This window comes from Passer domesticus, chromosome 15, assembly GCF_036417665.1.
Source record: "Passer domesticus isolate bPasDom1 chromosome 15, bPasDom1.hap1, whole genome shotgun sequence".
Lineage (NCBI taxonomy): Eukaryota > Metazoa > Chordata > Aves > Passeriformes > Passeridae > Passer > Passer domesticus.
In genome coordinates, this window is record NC_087488.1 from 11,320,505 (window position 1) to 11,338,790 (window position 18,286).

At 44.4% G+C, this 18,286-nt stretch overlaps 1 protein-coding gene across 3 annotated transcripts in view; it reads right to left on the bottom strand.

Annotated features, from left to right (window-relative positions):
- The window catches only part of PRKAR1B (protein kinase cAMP-dependent type I regulatory subunit beta), a 92,195-nt gene extending 74,788 nt beyond the window's left edge, over positions 1 to 17,407 (bottom strand). The window contains exons 1-4 of one of the 3 annotated variants that reach the window (XM_064390768.1): positions 17,170 to 17,407; positions 16,149 to 16,353; positions 6,564 to 6,734; positions 2,673 to 2,764 (exon numbers count right to left, since the gene is read on the bottom strand). In XM_064390768.1, the coding sequence (XP_064246838.1) occupies positions 2,673 to 2,764; positions 6,564 to 6,734; positions 16,149 to 16,325 (440 nt within the window). In that variant the 5' untranslated portion in view covers positions 16,326 to 16,353; positions 17,170 to 17,407. Of the gene's footprint in view, positions 1 to 2,672; positions 2,765 to 6,563; positions 6,735 to 9,511; positions 9,690 to 16,148; positions 16,354 to 17,169 lie in introns of those variants that run through there. The other 2 variants (XM_064390766.1, XM_064390767.1) reach the window with 2 other exon arrangements.
- Between the last annotated feature and the right edge of the window lie 879 nt (positions 17,408 to 18,286).

The following is an 18,286-nucleotide window of genomic DNA, read 5'->3' on the forward strand; positions in this document are numbered from 1 at the left end:
AAGATAAGACAGTGATAATATCTTCAGTGTGGAAGGAAAACAAACTGAGGAAAACAAACACAAAGCCAATAAACACCACCACTGCAGCACAGAAAATAATCTTACCCAGCTTTCCACCGTTCCAAGAGCCCAAATGAAGTAATTTACCACTTACTTCACTGAGCTACATATTTACATTAAGAAGATGCAGACTGGAAGTGATGGCAATGGTATGCTCTGACTTGCTGACTTCTCCACACTTGACAAATGCAACCAGACAAGGGTAAGAGCATGATGTCAATTTATTCCTTCATTTCAGTCTTGTCTGTAGAGCAGAATATGCATCCTTCTGTGAGCTCCTTTTCTTTTTCCTGATGTCAGCTATGCCTTGCCCACATGAGCCCTCTGGACCCATCCTGAGCAGGGAATGGTCTGTACCTGGCCATGCTCCAGTGCACAGCCCAGGAGCTCCTGAATCTCTTGACAGCACAGGCAGAATACACCTGGCCAAGCCCTAGTTTGCAAAAGCAAAGAGTCCACATTGCACCTGCAGCACCCACAAGGGAGCCTCTGCAGGTCTCTCTTTACTCCTAACATATATCCATGACAGAGCAGAGGAAACTGGGACACAGGGAACAGATAGGAGACCATGATCATGATGTGAAATCAGCACAGGGTAAGATAAAGCACTTGTCCTTCAGATTTTGTCCCTCACCCTATTTTGATAACGAATTACTGAAATGTCCTTTTTTCCAGCCCTAAAACCTATCCTTTCAGTGTCCATCACATCAACATGCTGACAGCATAATCAGGATTTACAGCAGTTCTGTACAAGAGTTCTCCTCTGTGGGTGAAAATGCTAGAAGAAATGTGCAAACTTCATCCTCTTCTAATTACTCCAGAAATCTGCATGTTAACATGATGTCATTAGGATTGCAAAGTAATTAAACTGTGTAAACATCTGTGAGAGAGAGATGAGAAAATCTGCACTCTTGGAATGTGCTTTGACTGCAGGCATTTGAGTAGCCCCACGGAGGGACTGTGCTGCTGACGTTCTGCCAGAACTGAAACCACCAGTGTAGAGAAAGTTTTTGTCTTTTTTAACCATGGAAGCACAGAAAAGTGGGGTTGGTGAGGAGTTGCTGACCTCAGTGAGCCTCACCTGCTGCCAGGCAGGGCTGATCTTGTCACTGCTGGCAGACCACAGTCTAATCTGTCCTAATGGCCTCAAGTGGTGGAGACTCCACAACCTGCCCAGGCAATCAGAGACCTCCTCTTGGATCTGGCTTGATTCTCTCCCACTGCACTTTAAAATTGTTTTTCTTTACCCTCTGGCCCACAGAGCAGTTTATCACTCATAGAGCATTATTCACATGCAATTATAAGCTATTATTGCATCCCTCTGCCCCAGCTTTTATTCTGGAGGCCAAGCAACCCCATTCTCCCCTCAGAAGTGATGTTATCTAGGTCTGGATCATTCCCACCACTCCTCCATGAATTTCCTCCAACTGTTTTTTCCCTGAAGTGCAGTGCCCAAACTGGACACTGTGTTCCAGCTGAAATCTTTCCAACACCAGGACATCTTGCATGTTCTGTTTAGTTAACCCAGAAAAACATTAGTATTTTCAAAAAAAGCTTAGCATTAGTGACTATTATTCAGACCATGAGGCATAAAAAGTTCCACACAGTTTTTCAAGAAACTACCAAAACTGTCTTATAGTAATAAAGGTAATAGTAATTTATAGTAATAAATTCCTGCCTAAGGAATACTTCTCTGCTCTTGGCTCAGTGTCAATCCATCCTGCTTTTACTAGAACATTCCTTCAACCTGTCAGCATAATTCTGAATGCTACCCTTGTCTCCCTGTGTTTTAGCAGCCCTTCCCATCTTCATGTCAGCTAAAAATTCAACACTCATCACCTGTCCCACTGAGGCCACTAATGACAATAATGGTGAAAAGAAGAACAACCCTTCAATATACCTTTCCGCTGGAATGATGGACCAGTGATACCTGCTGTTTGGTTTAATTCCATCAGTGCTGCACAGACCCCACACTGGTTTCACTAAAGACACACTTCCCTGATTTTTTTATGAATCCATCAGAAACATTAATGTCAAAATCATTACTGGAAGTTGAGCTGTTTGACCTCCTTTGTGCCTCCCCCAGCTGTACAGCTTGCTATCAGTTCTGGAAAGACATTTTCAAGTCTTTAAAAGTCACACTGGCTGTTACTGAACTCCTTGGTCTCCTTCAGGTGCTTATACATAATTTGTTTGCTCCAGTTTTACCAAGAACAAAACAATTTACCTGTCATTCCCTTTTATCTCTTTACAGACATTATGCTTTTTCTTTCCCACTCATTCAGCACTTGACCTGTCTTGTCTGAGTTTCAGAAGTAAAGACAAATGCTTCTGAGATTGCTTTTGCTAATCAAGTAATCTAGAATAAAGTTTATCAGGCCCATCTGTTCTGAAAACATTAAATATGTCTGAATACACTCTAACCTGTTCTTGTCCTTTTTCACTTTGAGGTTTTACCCTCTGTCATAATGCCATGAGCATGTCTCAGGGTGCATCTAGTGTGACTCAAATGCATCACTGAGAACAGTTCTGGACCCTGAGATGAAATTTAATCTAATTTCTTGTCCTCACAGCAAGTTGTGAATTCCCTTGAATCATAAAGCCCCTCGTACCTTCGTTCATTGTCATCAAGATGAGCAAAGAGCACGTTCTTGGAGATGGCCTTGGCCAGAGCAGTCATGGTTTTATAGTCCTTGGGAATAACCTGTAGAGAAAAGAATGAAAGGTAATTACATGCCTGATTGTATTTCCTCACAAATCGTGACATCTAGAGAAAATTCCACTATTCAAGAAAATGGATGTGATTTGATTTCAGGCACTGAGGATTAGGCTATAATATAAAGCCACTAAGAAAGTAATAAATTACAGTTTTGATAATGTGAGGATAAGAAGTTTTGTTCTCAAAATGACACTCAGAAAGGAAATATAAGATCAGGGATGACTGCAGAGAAGGGTAGCCATAAAATACTATAATTAGGAGGTATTGGCAGCTGTGTAGTCTCCTTTCAAATATCTTGGACTGAAGAAAATGTATTTTATGTTCCTCTTCCTTCCAACCCATATCAGAATCAACCTACTTTTAAAATTGTGAAAATAGAAACATTTCTTTAGGAAAAAAGTAAAAATGTGTTGAATACATCATATTTTTCAATATTGCCTGTGGCGTAAGGAACTAAGCTCCTGATAGGCCCACTTGAGTCAAATCCTGTGCCTTGGTTTCATGGCAAACAAGCAGAATTTCCATTTGAGAATGAAGAGGTCTTTATTTGTTAACTGGAGAGATGTCAAAACTCCTGTTGTGCATGAATTTGCTCAAAATAAAAGTTGAAATTCAGGAGTATTTCCACTTTGGAAAACTAAGCTTTCCATTTTGGTAACCATTTAAGTAAGATATTAGTAGATAATGTATCTTTCTATTTGCCAAGTATCTTCCCCTGTCAGAGACTGCAAGACTGGGAGAGAGACAAGAAATTTGTAACAAAATTATGACCTGTCAAAGATATCCATTGTCTTTGATAATGTGATTTTCCTTAATAGTTTAATTATAACAGGACAGAATCAAGCATAGCAGACGTTTTAAGTGTTAAATAAACCTTACTGCAATCTGAAAATAAAAATCTGTTTGTCAGTCTCAATTACTGCACAGTAAAGTTCTGATAAGGGGCATTTAGCTCTCACATTTTCTGATAACAGAAATAGTGTATCTGTCTGTTGGAAGTTACTACCTGTGTTGATGCACAGGTAATTTCCTTCCTTCATCCTGGAAAGGCAGGAATACCCATCCAACCAAAAGAAGGATGCCTCAAAGGACAAAACTGATGTAGAACCAGTTCCCACAAAGATTTATCAATATTTATTTCACAGGGAAGCACTGCACTGTGAAGATCTAAAGTTAAACTGGCTTCAGACCTCTCTTGCATTGGCTGCTGCAGTCATCAGATTACTCAAATTAAGTCTAAAGAAGTATTCATGTACAAACTGCATGTTTGTATCAGAGTGAAACCTGATCTAATTGATCTAAAAGCTTAAATTTCTCAGTGTTAAATTCAGCCAGTATCTTCGTCTTTGTTTTTACCCTATCAGAGGAACACTGGATTGAATTGCAGACCTGAACCCTTGCTCTATTAAGAAAACACCATCTCAACTTACTGCTGATGAGCCAAAAGGGTAAATAATCAGGTCACTAAGACACCCAACTCCAGCCTTTCTGTCTGATTATGAAATAGCACTGAGTAACTTTCTCAGTGTAAATTTGCAGCAGTGAAAGCCACAAGGCTTTGTGGGTTTGTTGGGGTAGGGACACAGAAAACACAGGACAGATTCTCTAAGTGTGACCAGGCATCTGCCCAAAGCCAAATGCTGGTAAGAATCACTTGGCCATTTCTTACATCACTCTTCCAGATAATCACTGAATGTTCTCTTCAAGCTGATAACCCTCTTTAGAGCAAGATTCCTGTTCTGTTAGTTGTTAACTGTGCTGTCAGATGTGTTGACAAATACTGCTTTCTCTAGTTCAAGGATGAACTAACCCTCCACAGAGATCTTCCCCGGAATGAAGGCATGCCATGTGCTTGCTCAAATCACAAAGCTAAATCTCTTTTGATTTTCTCTCCAGGGACATAACTCATTTCACTGCCTCTAGCACTACTCATGCTATAGCTCACCCCTTCAAGGGATCCTTCAAACTGGCTTATAACCCAGATGTGTTTCTATCCAACACCTGAATTCAAGCCAGCGGTTCTTCCTAACTACTATCTAAAATTCCATCTGTTTGCAATAGTCTAACACAACCTCTGCCTTGCTTTTTACTCTTTTAAATTTGTTCCATAATTTGTCCTTTCAGTGTCTCCTTTTATTTCTGTGTTCTAGAAATCACACATCCATGGGTTTCACCATGGGATTCATTTGCTTATGGCAGCAGACAAAGCACTGACACAAATCCTCCCAGTGCTAGTTCTGTATTCCTTCCAGCATCTGTAGCTGTACAAGAAACTATCCCCTAAATTATTATTATTTAAGATCAGTCAGTTCCTAGGAAATTAAAATCAAAACAGGGCTAGTCAAAGAACACACAGAATGTAATCTGTATTGCTGCTTCTGGTTCTTGCCTACTCATGCTACTGTCAGGGCTCACTGACATCACTGTTGAGAAATGAAGAAAACAAAGTTTACTTCAGGTTCCATTATAAACATAAAAGAATTGCTCAGGGGAGTGGGAAGGGATGTTTCCTTTGATTTTCAGAAGAGTCAGATGGAACCCATAATAAGCAGAAACAAATGGGATCTCTTCGTGGAAGTTTTTTAGGAGAATATTGCAAAATGCACAGAAAGAGAAGTGTTTTAAAGTGGCTGCTGAAGTATCACACAAGTTTTTTAACAGTGCAGGGCATTCATTAATAGCTTGATCACAGTGCTGTTAAAATTTACCACACACTTCCAATCATTATTTAGCTGCCCCAAGAATACTCTTACACACTTGTTTTTAGGATGAATGGCTCTCCCAATTCTTTTCTTCTTGGGACAGAAATCCCTAGAGCAGCCAGTGAACTTGTATCATAAGCAGATGACAAAAGCACATCTGACTGCGAAGGCAAAAAGCATTTGCCAAAAACAGTGACTGACAAAATGCATTCCCATAAAGAAAAAGCTCTTTGAGTTAAAGCTACTCCAGGCGTGCACAAAAGCACATTAGTAGCATCTGTCAACCTTATGAAATACATTTTCAGCCTGGCTCCCTAAACAAACATGACATATGCTATTGTAATTTCTCTGTTTCAATAATCTTTAAAAGATTTAGCCAGTGTCAAAAAAAAAAGTGGAGTTATTAAGAAATATCAAAGATATAACATAGCTAGATATTTTTGTGAAAAAAGGCAGTTAAAAAGAGAGAAGCCCAAAATAGAGCTCCTAGTGAAGAAATTATCTAATTTGGGATTGGCTTTTCTTCAAAGACAATGGTCACACAAAATTACCCAAGTATGGTCATGAGACTTCCAAAATTCAGTGGGTTAAGTGGTACCTAATCAACAGGATAAATACATTACTGAGTGGTCTAGGAAACCTAAATTACTTAGATTAAAGTAAAATTGAGGTAGATCTGACTTTTGAAAACAAAAACCAAAAAACAAGAAGGAAATGCAGCAATAGAAAAGCTGTCTGCCAATAATGAGAGGTTCTGATCCAGCTCAGAAGATGCTGAAGCCACTATCAAGAAGTGACTATCAAGAAAATGGCTGAGAATTACTGACCCTGTTAGACAGGGAAACAGATGAGCAGCACATCTCAAAAAAGAGGGAACAGCAAATGCTGAAATCCCATTGATGGGGAAAATCCTCAGTCAAGGAGACAGAAAAAGACCTTGAGTGTGAAGATGGTCAGGCCCTGCTGACACCAGCATGAGGACACCATCCTCCAGGCTGGCTCAGGAGTCCAAATTAGGGACAAAACATGAGTCACTCGATTGTCTTGCACATCTGAGAGGCAGAGAGGTGGAGGCAGGTTACCTTTCTGACGTAGGAAACAGCATCTTCCTCAGTGTACACCTCTGCACTGACCCCCCCTCGCCGGCGCCGCGCCTTCACCACCGGGTTGGGGGGCGGCGGGGAGATCTCATCGTCGTGGGAATCCGACTGGGAGCTGGACTTCTGCCGGGCCAGGATTTGCTTGCATTCTTCCTGCGAGGCAGAAAGAGACAATGAAACATCTCTTACTCATGGATGTAGTCAATTTGCCCTTCTTTTATGGTTATCAGCAACCCTTTCATGTCTGTGTTTGGGTGGCAGTCGGTTTGCGCTGCTGAAAAGAAAATTACAGATTTAATGAGAATAGCCTTAACTCCAATGTGTGTACAGGCATTTGACCTGTTCAACTCTTTCTTACACATAATGGCAACCAAGGTATATAAAGTGCAGGTTCATCTTTGCAGCTACTGCTGGTTGAGAAAGCAAAACTTCCACTGCTTACTCTCCAACATTACAGCTGCTATTTTCTCAGTTGGTTTGTACATGTCGTTGTCTCTAGTACAAACAACTTGTCAGAAGTCACACATTGATAGATTGGTTTCTTCATCTTGCTCTGCTTTGCAAGCTTACTATCACCACAAACAACAAAGATGCTCCCTACTCCAGAATTTCTGCCATACACGTGATTTATAATCAATGGAACTCTTTCCAAGCAAACAGGATCCAAGGTAGGCTCCAGAGGACTATGAAAGATGATGACTGGCCTAGCACCAGCTGGCCAATAGGGAGGTTATTCTCCAAATTTCATGCTTGTGGAACAGAGAATAAAATAGGGAAGGGAATCCCTCAAGAGAGAGTAACAAGAGCAGAGAACAGCACAGAAAATCTTCAAGAAAGGAGGTCAGAGTTGCAAGATTGTCAATTCATACACTGAATTTGACTTCCAAAGGATAGAGACAAACCAGATTACCCATAATTACAGCATTTCCCCAGAGCCCCATGTTCTATCCCTCAGCTTCCTCGGATTCAAGGGAAAGCAAAAAGGAGTAAAATTCCCTTTGCATCATCCACGTCTGTCAGTCAAAGGAATGGGGGCTGTCTCCTCAGACCCAGCCCTCCTCCTCACCCCTGGCACAGCTCAGCCACAACACACTCAGCATCCCTGCTGCTCCCCCAGAGCCTTTGGGGCTGGCTCATCCCAGTCTCCACTGATCCTGCATAAAGGCAGGGCAGAACTGGAGGTGGGGTGGACCGTAAGTTCTGTTCCCTGGTACAGGAAACCAGAGGGCACGAGCAGGAGGGACACAGGCACTGCAAGGAGGCAAGCTGGCTGCTGCAGCAGTAGCCCAGAGTTTCATCTGCTGCCATCTCCTCTGTGCAGGCAAACCCCACACGTGGTAGCCCCAGGGCCATGCTGAGGGATGTGCACGTGGCCATCACCCCACGACTCCCTCAACAACCCCAGGATTTTGCAGACAGCTCTGCTCAGCAGCACTGCAGGCTACCCAAAAGAAAACACAGCAATGCTGAGCTCCCTGCACACCCCATAAACCAACATTCCTCCAGCAGGGATGCCAGGACCTGGCCTCTGTCCTACAGGAAATTTCCAGTGAGCCTTTCCACTCAGAGCTAGGACGGGAGAGAGCGGAGGAGGGAGCATCTGGGACCACCAGCACGAGTGGCAGATCACCAACATCACCAGCTGGTCCCACTGACAGAGGAAGTGACTTATCCACAGCTCATCAGGTATGGCACCAGAAAAGGGCAGTACAGAAAACTGGCACGAGCTCACAACTTCCAAGCTTGCAAGAAAAAGGGATGATTAATATATGTTTTGCCATTGGTGTTTACATCAAATCCATCATGCCACCTGTCTCTCCTGGTCTTATTCCAGTCAATTCCTGCACCATGACTGACACTGCCCTTCTCATTAACCTCTGACACCAGTCTTTGATGCGCTATTGCTACTTGAAATAAATAACTGAACAGTATTTCCCATGCTGCGTGACTCAAAGTAACAAGTTACACATTCTTGTTTTGAAGAAGGCATTACTGAAATATCTAGGGGACAAGCTCAGAGACAAAATGTAGAGGGCTGGCTAAAGATCTGACTTTTCAAGATCTTGACCTGCCTCAAAAAGTGCGAAGCTCTTTTTGAGATCAATTGGGGTTTAAATTTGGCTTACAACCCCAAAACCCCCAGGCCACAATACAGTTGACCTCAGTGCTGTAACCAAAAATCTAGAATTTCAGATGCATTAAATCCTTCCTGAAACTTTTTAATTTCACATTCAAATAGCAGCACTAGCTATGCAAAAAATTACTCAGCTAGATTTTCCTATAGTGTAAGAACTGCAAATCCTATTTCAGCATTCTCATCAACTTCTTCCTTACACCTCTCTGCCTCTAGATTCCTAAACTAGAATCAAGCAAAATATTTAAAGTACAAATGTGTGCTATACATTACAATTATATTTAATATCTAGTGTTTAAAAAATGAAAGCTATGACTGAAGAATTTCAAATACCATTACTGACTGCCTATCTCTGATAGTGTTAGTGGTCTCTGAATATATTAAATGAACACAACCAAATTCACCTTCTTCATGGGCTTAACTGAAAGGCAGTAAAGACCTTTCTGAAGAATAGCAGCTAAAATTTAACTAAAAGGCAAGTACAACAAGAGGGCAGTTGTTGTAGATAACTAATGGTGTGCAGCACTTACACAATTCTTTTTATCCAGAGCATATTTACTCAGAGAGAAGAGTAGTAGTTTGCCACATTTGAATATAAAATACCCTCTTCTCTCTTCAGTACACATTGCATAAAAACCACTTCCAAGGAATTAATAAATAATATCTCCCCCGCCCCAGCACAGATTTATATACAAAAGGAAGCTCAGTGAGTAAAATTAATACTACAAAGCATGCTCTTAAACTCAAATACTTTTAGAAGCCAAAAAGATTTTAAAGGATTATAAAAGTGAGTTACGGTGTGATTCATTTTAAAAGGAAGTCTCTTCACTACAAACTCCTTTTATACAAACAGCAGGCAGTTGACTGGCTGGCTTTTCCACACGCCGCTGTCTGCAGTCTGGGAAGGATCCCCATTCCTGAACTAGAGCGTGCCTTTTGCAAATAAAAGCCTTTGCTCTGTCCTGGGCTGAGCTTTCAGAGAGACGTCTTCCACATATCCTGAGGTAAAACTGCACAAATGCAGCAAATGTTTGAGAGGAGCAATGAACTGTCTCAAGAGGAGTTCTTCAAACACCCGTCTTCAGATGCAGCTTGATGTGAATCCTTGTGCAGAACTCAGTTTCAAGTAAACACCTCATAGTCTTTTGTTGTCATGACAACAAGTGATCTCTCTCTCTCTCTCTCTCTCTCTCTTTGGATGGCACTGATAATTCATAATCATATTGCCCAATTATGTCCACCTCCAAATGAGAAAACACATGGAAGGCACGGCAGCAAGACAGTGTAACTGCCTTTGATCATTGCCTCAAATTGAAAGAACCAATAAATGCAATTGAAGTAATAACCAACTTATCTTTTGAATGTCCACTTTCAGCTACAAGAGGCTGAGGTATAAGAGGTTTATATATATATAAGAGGCTGAGGTATAAACCACAGGAATTTAGCATATTATCCTCAGCATCTCCCCCAGATAATGCTTCCATGAACTTTTAATGAGTGGAAGCATTGCAAGTGAAGCAGCCACAATGCTGAGACAGTTTTTAGGTTTACCCTTCCTTTCAGACCACTGCTCAAGAGCACACACACTTTCTGACCCTGAAGCTTTCTTCCCCGACAACTGGAGCATTTCTAAACAGAAATTCACTTCCTCTCCCAGTCTCTCCTTTACCTGAAAACTCAGATGAGCTGAAGGAAGGAAAGCACCTCAGGGGGCTCCAAATCACTGTGCAGCCTTACAACAACATCCCAAGAAGATTTTTTAAAGCAAGTCAGACATTTGATATCAAAGCTCAGTACCTCTGCAATGCAATGTATACATTGCATTTAAAAACAACACCACCAAGTACACTCTAAATGGTTTTTTTCCCCCTCGGGCACGTTCATAAACTTTTCTGCCTGGCAGACCTGGATTATTCACAGAAAATGTGCAGGAAGGTTCATGCACAGGTAACCAATCTCTCTTTGCACTGGAATTGGCCCAGAGGAGATGCTCTCAATCCAGGAGGGTTTCTAACACCCCTCACCACTCCTTGGGGCTGATGATTTACAGCAACCAATAAAGGCCAAAGGCAAAGCACTTCATTTTGCTGGGAGCATGGGACTGACTGATGCCATCAATAAAAGCAGAAAAAATCTCAGAGATCTTAATGTTCTTTCCAGTCCTATCTTTGCCAGGACAGACAATCTTTGTGATCAATTCAGCCTTTTATTCACACAATCCCAATTATTGTTCCACTGCCTTCCCCCTGCTCCATGCTACCTTTTCTTCTACAGCAATTCTAAGAAATATCTTTAAATGCACTCCCTGCTATCCTACCAAGGTATTTACCCCCTCCAAAGTTATCCTCCACTTTGATTACTATTTCTGCATCCTCCATGGCCTCTCTGCATCTCTGCTCATTCCCAATTTCCAGTCTGGGCAAAAATCTCCTGCCAACAATCCACCTACTCTGATGGCACTCCAGCTGCATGGCTGACCTTCCTCAGACCCTTTCCTGCCATTGTTTTACCTCCTGCAGCTTGTTCTCACTTCTTGTCTTCCCCCCAGCAGTGTCTTCAGCATCTCAACCCATCACCACCTCTTCCCTACTTTCCTACATACGCCTCACAGCAAAGTGAGAGGTTACGTTACAAAACACAGACCCTATTTTTGATACTTAAAAGCAGCTTATATAATCAAAGAGAATCATAGCCAACCCTTCTGATTCTTAAAATCCAGCCAAATAACAATGTATGCATGCATAGCTTGTGTAAGAAGAGACAAGCCCACATAAAAGTGGATTAAGTAACCTGATGAATGTAGAACAGGGGAGCTTGAGACGTGAAACAAAGACGTCTTCCAGGCAGAATTCCCTCCATGTTCCATCACTGCACTCTGGTTTTGTTAGTTTTTGGCTTTGAGACTGGGAAAGCCACTCACACTTGTGGACAAAGTGAACAGGGAGCTCAGCTCTAATATGTTCCACTCAAGCTCGTAAGAGCATGGGTTTGCTTATAACTTATTTCTTATGGAAAAAAGGTTTTTTTCTCTTTCTGCTCTTATTCCCTTCATCCTCCACCCTTCCCTGCATGTAGGAAAGTACCTGGGGAGGGCTTTAAAAATTCACCTCGTTTTCCTTTACTTCTTCCAAGAAAACTGTCACAACAGTGCCTGGGGCTGACTCTGGCAGTCACAGAGGTCCCACCTGAGCTGCTTTTCATCAGCTCTTCCCAGTACTGATCTCAGGGGAGAGGCAGGACAGAGGCTGCCCAAGCAGCTCAGAAGTGCAGTCACACAGCCAGGGCACCTCGTGCTCCCACTGTTGTGCTTCTCTCAGCATCTCAGGTATGTTCCTGCATGCTTTACCAACACTTCTGACCACCACGGAGATACCAGCCAACTGCTTGGTAAGCTTTGAACAATATCATTGTTAGGCGCTATATATATATATATACACACACATATATATACATATATATATATGCTTAGTTAACGTATTTTTTCTATAGATTTTCTCTGTGTGATTTTGCCTCAAATCCATAACCTCTCTCCAGCTTATCTGAAGAAAGAAGTGAGTTATACTTTTCATAATAATAACCCGTACTTTTAAGAATTCATTTCATCAGTTTAGACAGGTTCTGGTGGAAATTATTAATCAAAGGACTCCTTTCTGCAATAAAATACAAATACTGGGAAAGAACACTGTCATAGAAGAAGAGCCTGGCGCTCCAACTTTGATGCTCGAGTGCCTTTGTTTCTGCAGCTCCCTGTGGTAGGTGACTAAAGCACATAACTCTGTATTTTGCTAGCAGAGTTTTGCATTTGTGCATTTGCGTTTTCTCCCCGCGCCGGCTGCAGTTCCGCCCGGCGCCGCCAGGTGGCGCGGCGCGGGGCAGCGCTCTTGGCCCGCGGGGCTTTTGCTCCAAATTTGGCTTTTGCTCCAAATTTGGCTTTTGCTCCAAATTTGGCTTTTCCCAAAATTCCCCTTCCGACGGCACCGTGAGGATGCGGCACCAGCCTGGACCCAAACAACACTGCCGATCCGCTGGCGGTAATTTATTAGCTAAAGCAGGGTTTTCTGCATGTGCTGAGGGCAACAGGAGGGGCCTGGAGAGAGCTCAGCCCAGCAAAGCCCAGCTCAGCCCTGCTCTAAAATACCCCACGTTAAAATGGATTCAGCAAAGCCATTTTAAACACATCCTGCGGTTCCCTGCTGCTTCCTCTGCTTTTGTGCCATTTTCTTCATTAGTTCTATTCTTTATTCTAATTCTTTGCGGCGGAACAGCTGAGCTCAGCCTGGCAAGACAACTCCACCTTTGATCACATAATCGTGGCACTAAACAGCCTGACACTGTGAAATTTTTGCAGCCTCAGTATGGCTAAAAATACAAAGCATTGCCCATAATTTCTCAGTAATTGACTTTTTCATATAACGTAAGAACCAGAGATAAAATATGGGTTCCCTGTTTTTTCTGCTATGCCTCCTTTAGTCCTTAAGTAAACAGGACTAAATTACAGCTGTTAAAATAATGCCACAGCTTCTTAGCTAACATCTATTCCCTCACTCCAAAAAAAACCAATTACAATCCCTAAGGGAAAGACTTTCCTCACTCCATCCACCAAGATCTATGCAGTCAGAGGGAAACGTAAAATAAATTGTTCAAAGGAAATATCACAGGTTTTAAAATCCAAAGTACCTAAACTGTTTTCAGCTATTTTCTCTGCTCAAGGGCATGTTACAGCTTTTTACAAAGTAACTGTTAATGTGATCAGAGTAGATGTCATCTTCAAGTCCATGGGTCACAGCATATAAAAGTAACTTGCAAATTTCAGACTATAGAAACATAGGGTGGTTCCCAGCAATTATTGGCAACTTAAGCAGGTCCTGCCAGTATTAAATGAACATAAAAATGTGTCTTAAAGTTTTCCCACAATTATTTTCAGAGTAATGGTTTTTGATATTGTACTTGATACAAATAAGCTGCATTTAGAAAGGGTTTGGGGGGAGTGTTCTTTGTGAAATTGGCACTCCTTCAGAATCCAACACCAAACATCAAACCTGAGTCTCCAGTACTTTATTCAGAAGTATTTATTCACGTTCTCCCTTTACAGCCCTCTCAGGCCATGTCCATGCTGTGAGTGAGGAGTGGCTGAGCCCAGGACAGTCCCTGAGCATGACCTCACTGCTGGCTCTGCTCTCAGCAGCTCCTGCCAGAACAAACCTGCTCCTGGTATGTTGGAGCTCAGGATGACACCTGGGCTGGGGTGAGCCCCTGACCCATCCTCATCTAGCAGCAGGCTGAGAGCAATGGGCCCAACTCTGATGTCGTCAGAAGGTGAGAAGCATTTATGATCCGCTCTGATCTTGCATATCGTAATAAATCTTGCTTTCATGAGTTGATTTTATGAGTTAAGAATTGGCAAAATTAAACACACTCTTCTGGTTTTTTATTCACTTCTGTGGTAGCTCCAGTACAGTGAGGTGGATCAAGCTCTACTTGTTTTCCACAAGCTCATTTTTTAACCACTTGAAAAATATCCTACACTTCATCTCTAAACTTCCCACGTGTGTTTTTGACAGATAAACTCTTCTTCTACTGCTCTCTTCAGTGGAATGTGTTGTTTATCTTAATGAGTTTGGAAAATAAGCCCACAATACCACACTTAGGTGGAAAAATGCATGACTTTGTTTAGAAAATCATTATTAAACCCAAAGATTTTCACTCCTCGCCTACACAGGACCAAATTAAAGGAGCTAATAGCGAATGTGCCACGTCAGTATTGCACATTCACAAAAATCTAATGAACAATTGCTAAATTCACAATTCCATTAGGATTCTTCAAATTACCTGTATATGACAAGTGTATAAAAACAGGATAAAACTTATTGAAAGATTTTTCTATCTTTAGAAGTCTTCCTTTTAACTGTTCTCGTGCAACCAACGAAGTCAAAATATTATTCTACAGCAGAAAATCCTTCACAGTGCAATTTATCCCAAGGAAGTCCTTGGAGATGGCTGGGCAATGAGGGAGTCAAACTGCTGTAGGAACAAGAATTGCAGTGCTGGAAACCTCCAGAAGGAGCCTAAAGCCTCCAGGCTGAGCAGGCTCAGCCCCCAGGCTGCTCTGGAGAGGCAGTGCCAAGATTGTGTCCTCCCACAGCAAGCACAATATTCCCTGCAGTTGATGCCTTGATGTTTCTAAATCATCTTCCATTTTGAGACAAGTGATATCCATCAGCTCCTGAGCTGGCATCCTGATTGATGTCCTACAGAACTCTGGGATCTGCTGTTCTTTGGGAAATAACAGGGATCACATGAAGGAAGATGTCATTTCTCAGGGGTAGGAGCTGCCCTTGTGTCTCAGGTGTGTGTGCTGTGTTAACATCAACAAAGCCAAACTCCCCCAGAACAGCTCCCCAAGAAATCCCTCCAGCAATGGAGCACATTCCATAATACCACAGCATATTTTAATGGTTTTTTCCCCAAGAATGGTGTTTATACTTCTTTTCAAAAAGCCCAAAATTCCACATGTTATGACAGATAATAATTCACATCACAGTAATGAAATTCAACAATTTTGATTCTCTCAAAATGGGTCTTGGCTGTCGGAAGTTTAGAATATACAGAATTAAGAGATTGTTTCTTTTTCACAATGATAAAATACAATTACAAGCCACCTTGTACTCTCTACCCCTCTCTGATGCTCCAAGCTGCCACCAACATGCAATGTTTGCATTTTTTTAAAACTGCATGAACTTGGCATACACTCACCTATAGAAAAATGAATCTTAAAAGCAGAGAGTGAGATGTAATAAATGTTTTACATCACTGGTGATACATCAGCTTTATGTATTATTCACTCCTGAAGGTTGAAACTACTAAACCTTATCTCTCAAGCCTACAACAACATTTGCTCACACAACGTGCTCTTCCTGCAAAGACACCCCTAGGCTTTGCAGTGAGGTCTCTCTTAATGCATCCCCTGTCAGGGCATCCTGGACAGGCACTGCAGACACGAGAGAGCAGTGAAGTTAAATAGCAAACTGCTCAGAGATTTTGAGAACTTGCTGGCTCCCTGATTTTGGTCAGTTTTAGGGGAAGGAAAAACCCCACCACCTGACAATGGAATAAACAACATCTTTTGCACCCAGAGGCAGGTTATTCCAAGAGATGGAAGTTCAGGGTACCATGCCTCACAACCAATTTGGGTCATTTTTAACAAATGCAGTTTGATATTATAATCTTGGTGTTATGCACAAAAAATTCTAAACTATAGCCAATGTTATAGTAGACATCCACAAATGAAGGGATGGGGCTTTTTTTCTCTTAACAGTTTACATTTTCAGTTGTGTGGTCATTTAAAAAAGAAAGAAAAATTACCAAAACATTTGAAATCTTTAAACAAACTTTTTCATTTTATAAATGGAAAATGTCACCTGAAAATCACTGACCTTTTCTAATTTTTCAAAGTGTTCTCTGAGGAACTTCATGGGTCGGTCTGGCTTTGCTATACAGAGGTTTACAATGCATTCTTTTAGAATCTGTTGGATGTTGTGTTTCTGAACATAGAGTTCACATCCCTTCAGGCTCTCATCTTCTTCCACATTGCAGGAAGCAGCAGCAGCCATCTTCAGGCTTGTAAACAGAAAACACAACCTAGGTAAGAAAATGGTGCAAGAAAGAGATGAGACACAGATGCCAAATCCTTTGTCAGGGAGATCTGAAGAGCAAAGACATTTCAATATTGCCTGTTGCCTATTGAGGACCTATTCAATTTCAATGTTTTAATGTTCTGGGGTTGTATGTGGAAGTGCTGAACTGTGTCATCTTTGTATCATCAACATCCCACCAAGTACACAAAGAGGATTTAAACTCCTAGATTGTGATCAATCTTTGAAAAAAAACCCAACAAGCTGGTGAAATTAACGAGGCAAGGAGTTTCAAAAGCGCTATTAAATGACGGTGTAAAGCCTTTGCTCTCCCCGTGGGGACTGCTCCTGTCACTGGAAGCCCAGCTTCTTGCTACACAGATTTTTGGGCAATTTTAGCATCTCTTCCCTTTCCCAGCCAGCGACCCTGGCGACCCTGGGGAGGAGCGGGCAGAGCCCCCCGAAGGGAAGCGAGTTCCCGAAGGGAAGTTCGATGACCTGGGGGGAGAGCAGCCCCAAACCCTCTTTATCTCCCCCAGCGGGGTTATGACCGCTCCGTGACGAGCCCAGAACGCCGGGGCAGCTTTACCGGGGCAGTGCGGGGCTGTGCGGGGCAGTGCGGGGCAGGCTCCGGGAGGCTCCGAGCGCCGGGGAAGTGCCCCGGGCCCGGCCGGGCGGATCTGCCGCCGCTGTCCCTGTCCCTGCCCCTGTCCCCTGTCTCTGTCCCTGCCCCTGTCTCTGTCCCGGCTCTTGTCCCCTGTCCCCGGTCCCTGTCCCTGTCCCTGCCCCGCCGGGCCCGGCGAACGGCGGGGCCGGTAAATACCTGGTGGCCGGAGCGGCGGCGCCTCCTCTGCGCTGGCCGGCGGTGCAGGCGGGGGAAGCGGCTCCCCTGCCGGTATCCGCACTGCAGCCGCCGCCGCCGCCTCCGCTCCTGCCCGCCCGCCCGGGGCCGCGGGGCGCCGCGGGGACCCTCCTCCCGCTCCCGCACAAAGGCTCCGGCTCCGCCGCCGCTCGCCCGCAGGAAGTGCCGCCGCCGTCACTCCCCGGCGGGCGCGGCCTCCACCGCCGCCTCCGCCGAGAGGCGGCACGGAGCCCGCCGCTGCGATGCGAACGGGGCTGCGCGGAGCCCTCAGCTCCGAACGGGGCGGCGCGGAGCCCTCAGCTCCGAACGGGGCGGCGCGGAGCCCTCAGCTCCGAACGGGGCTGCGCGGAGCCCGCCGCTCCGGGCAGAGAGGCACCGACCCCTCCGCTCCGAACGGGGCTGCGCGGAGCCCGCCGCTCTGCTCCGGGCGGCTCCGACCTCTCCGCTTCGAACCGCACCGCATGAACCCGCTCTGCCCCTCACGGACCATCTCTGCACCGCACGGACCCGCACGGACCCGCTCTGCCCCGCTCTGTCCCGCTCTGCCCCGCACGGACCCGCTCTGTCCTGTTCTGCCCCGTTCTACCCCGCTCTGCCCCTCTCTGCCCCGCTCTGTCCCGCAGGGTACGGCAGGAGCTGGCCTGGCTGTCCCGCACCGCCAGCCCGAGGACAGGCCCGCGAGGGAGCAGGCCTGGCCACGACGGGCGATGGTGTGGCCGTGCGGAGCAGGCCTGGCCACCAGGGACACTCGGGGTGCGTGAGGCGGCCACACCATGGAGGATGGCCTGGCCACGAGGGACATCAGCCTGGCTGTGACACATGGGCACAGCTGGCCTGGAACGAGTCCTGGCCATCGCGGATGATGAGCTGGCCGTGCGGGACACGCTGCTGGGCCAAGGCAGGTGCACGGCACTGTCTGTGGCACCAGCCTGTGCCTGCCAGCCCTGCTGAGCACACACAGCTCGGGAAGGGTTGGAAAAGGGCAGGGAAGAGCAGCCCAGCAGCTCTGCCCGGGGATTTTTAGAGCAGAGCCATCCCAGCCAGCAGCACCTCTGTGCAAGGCCGCGAGGAGTGTGGG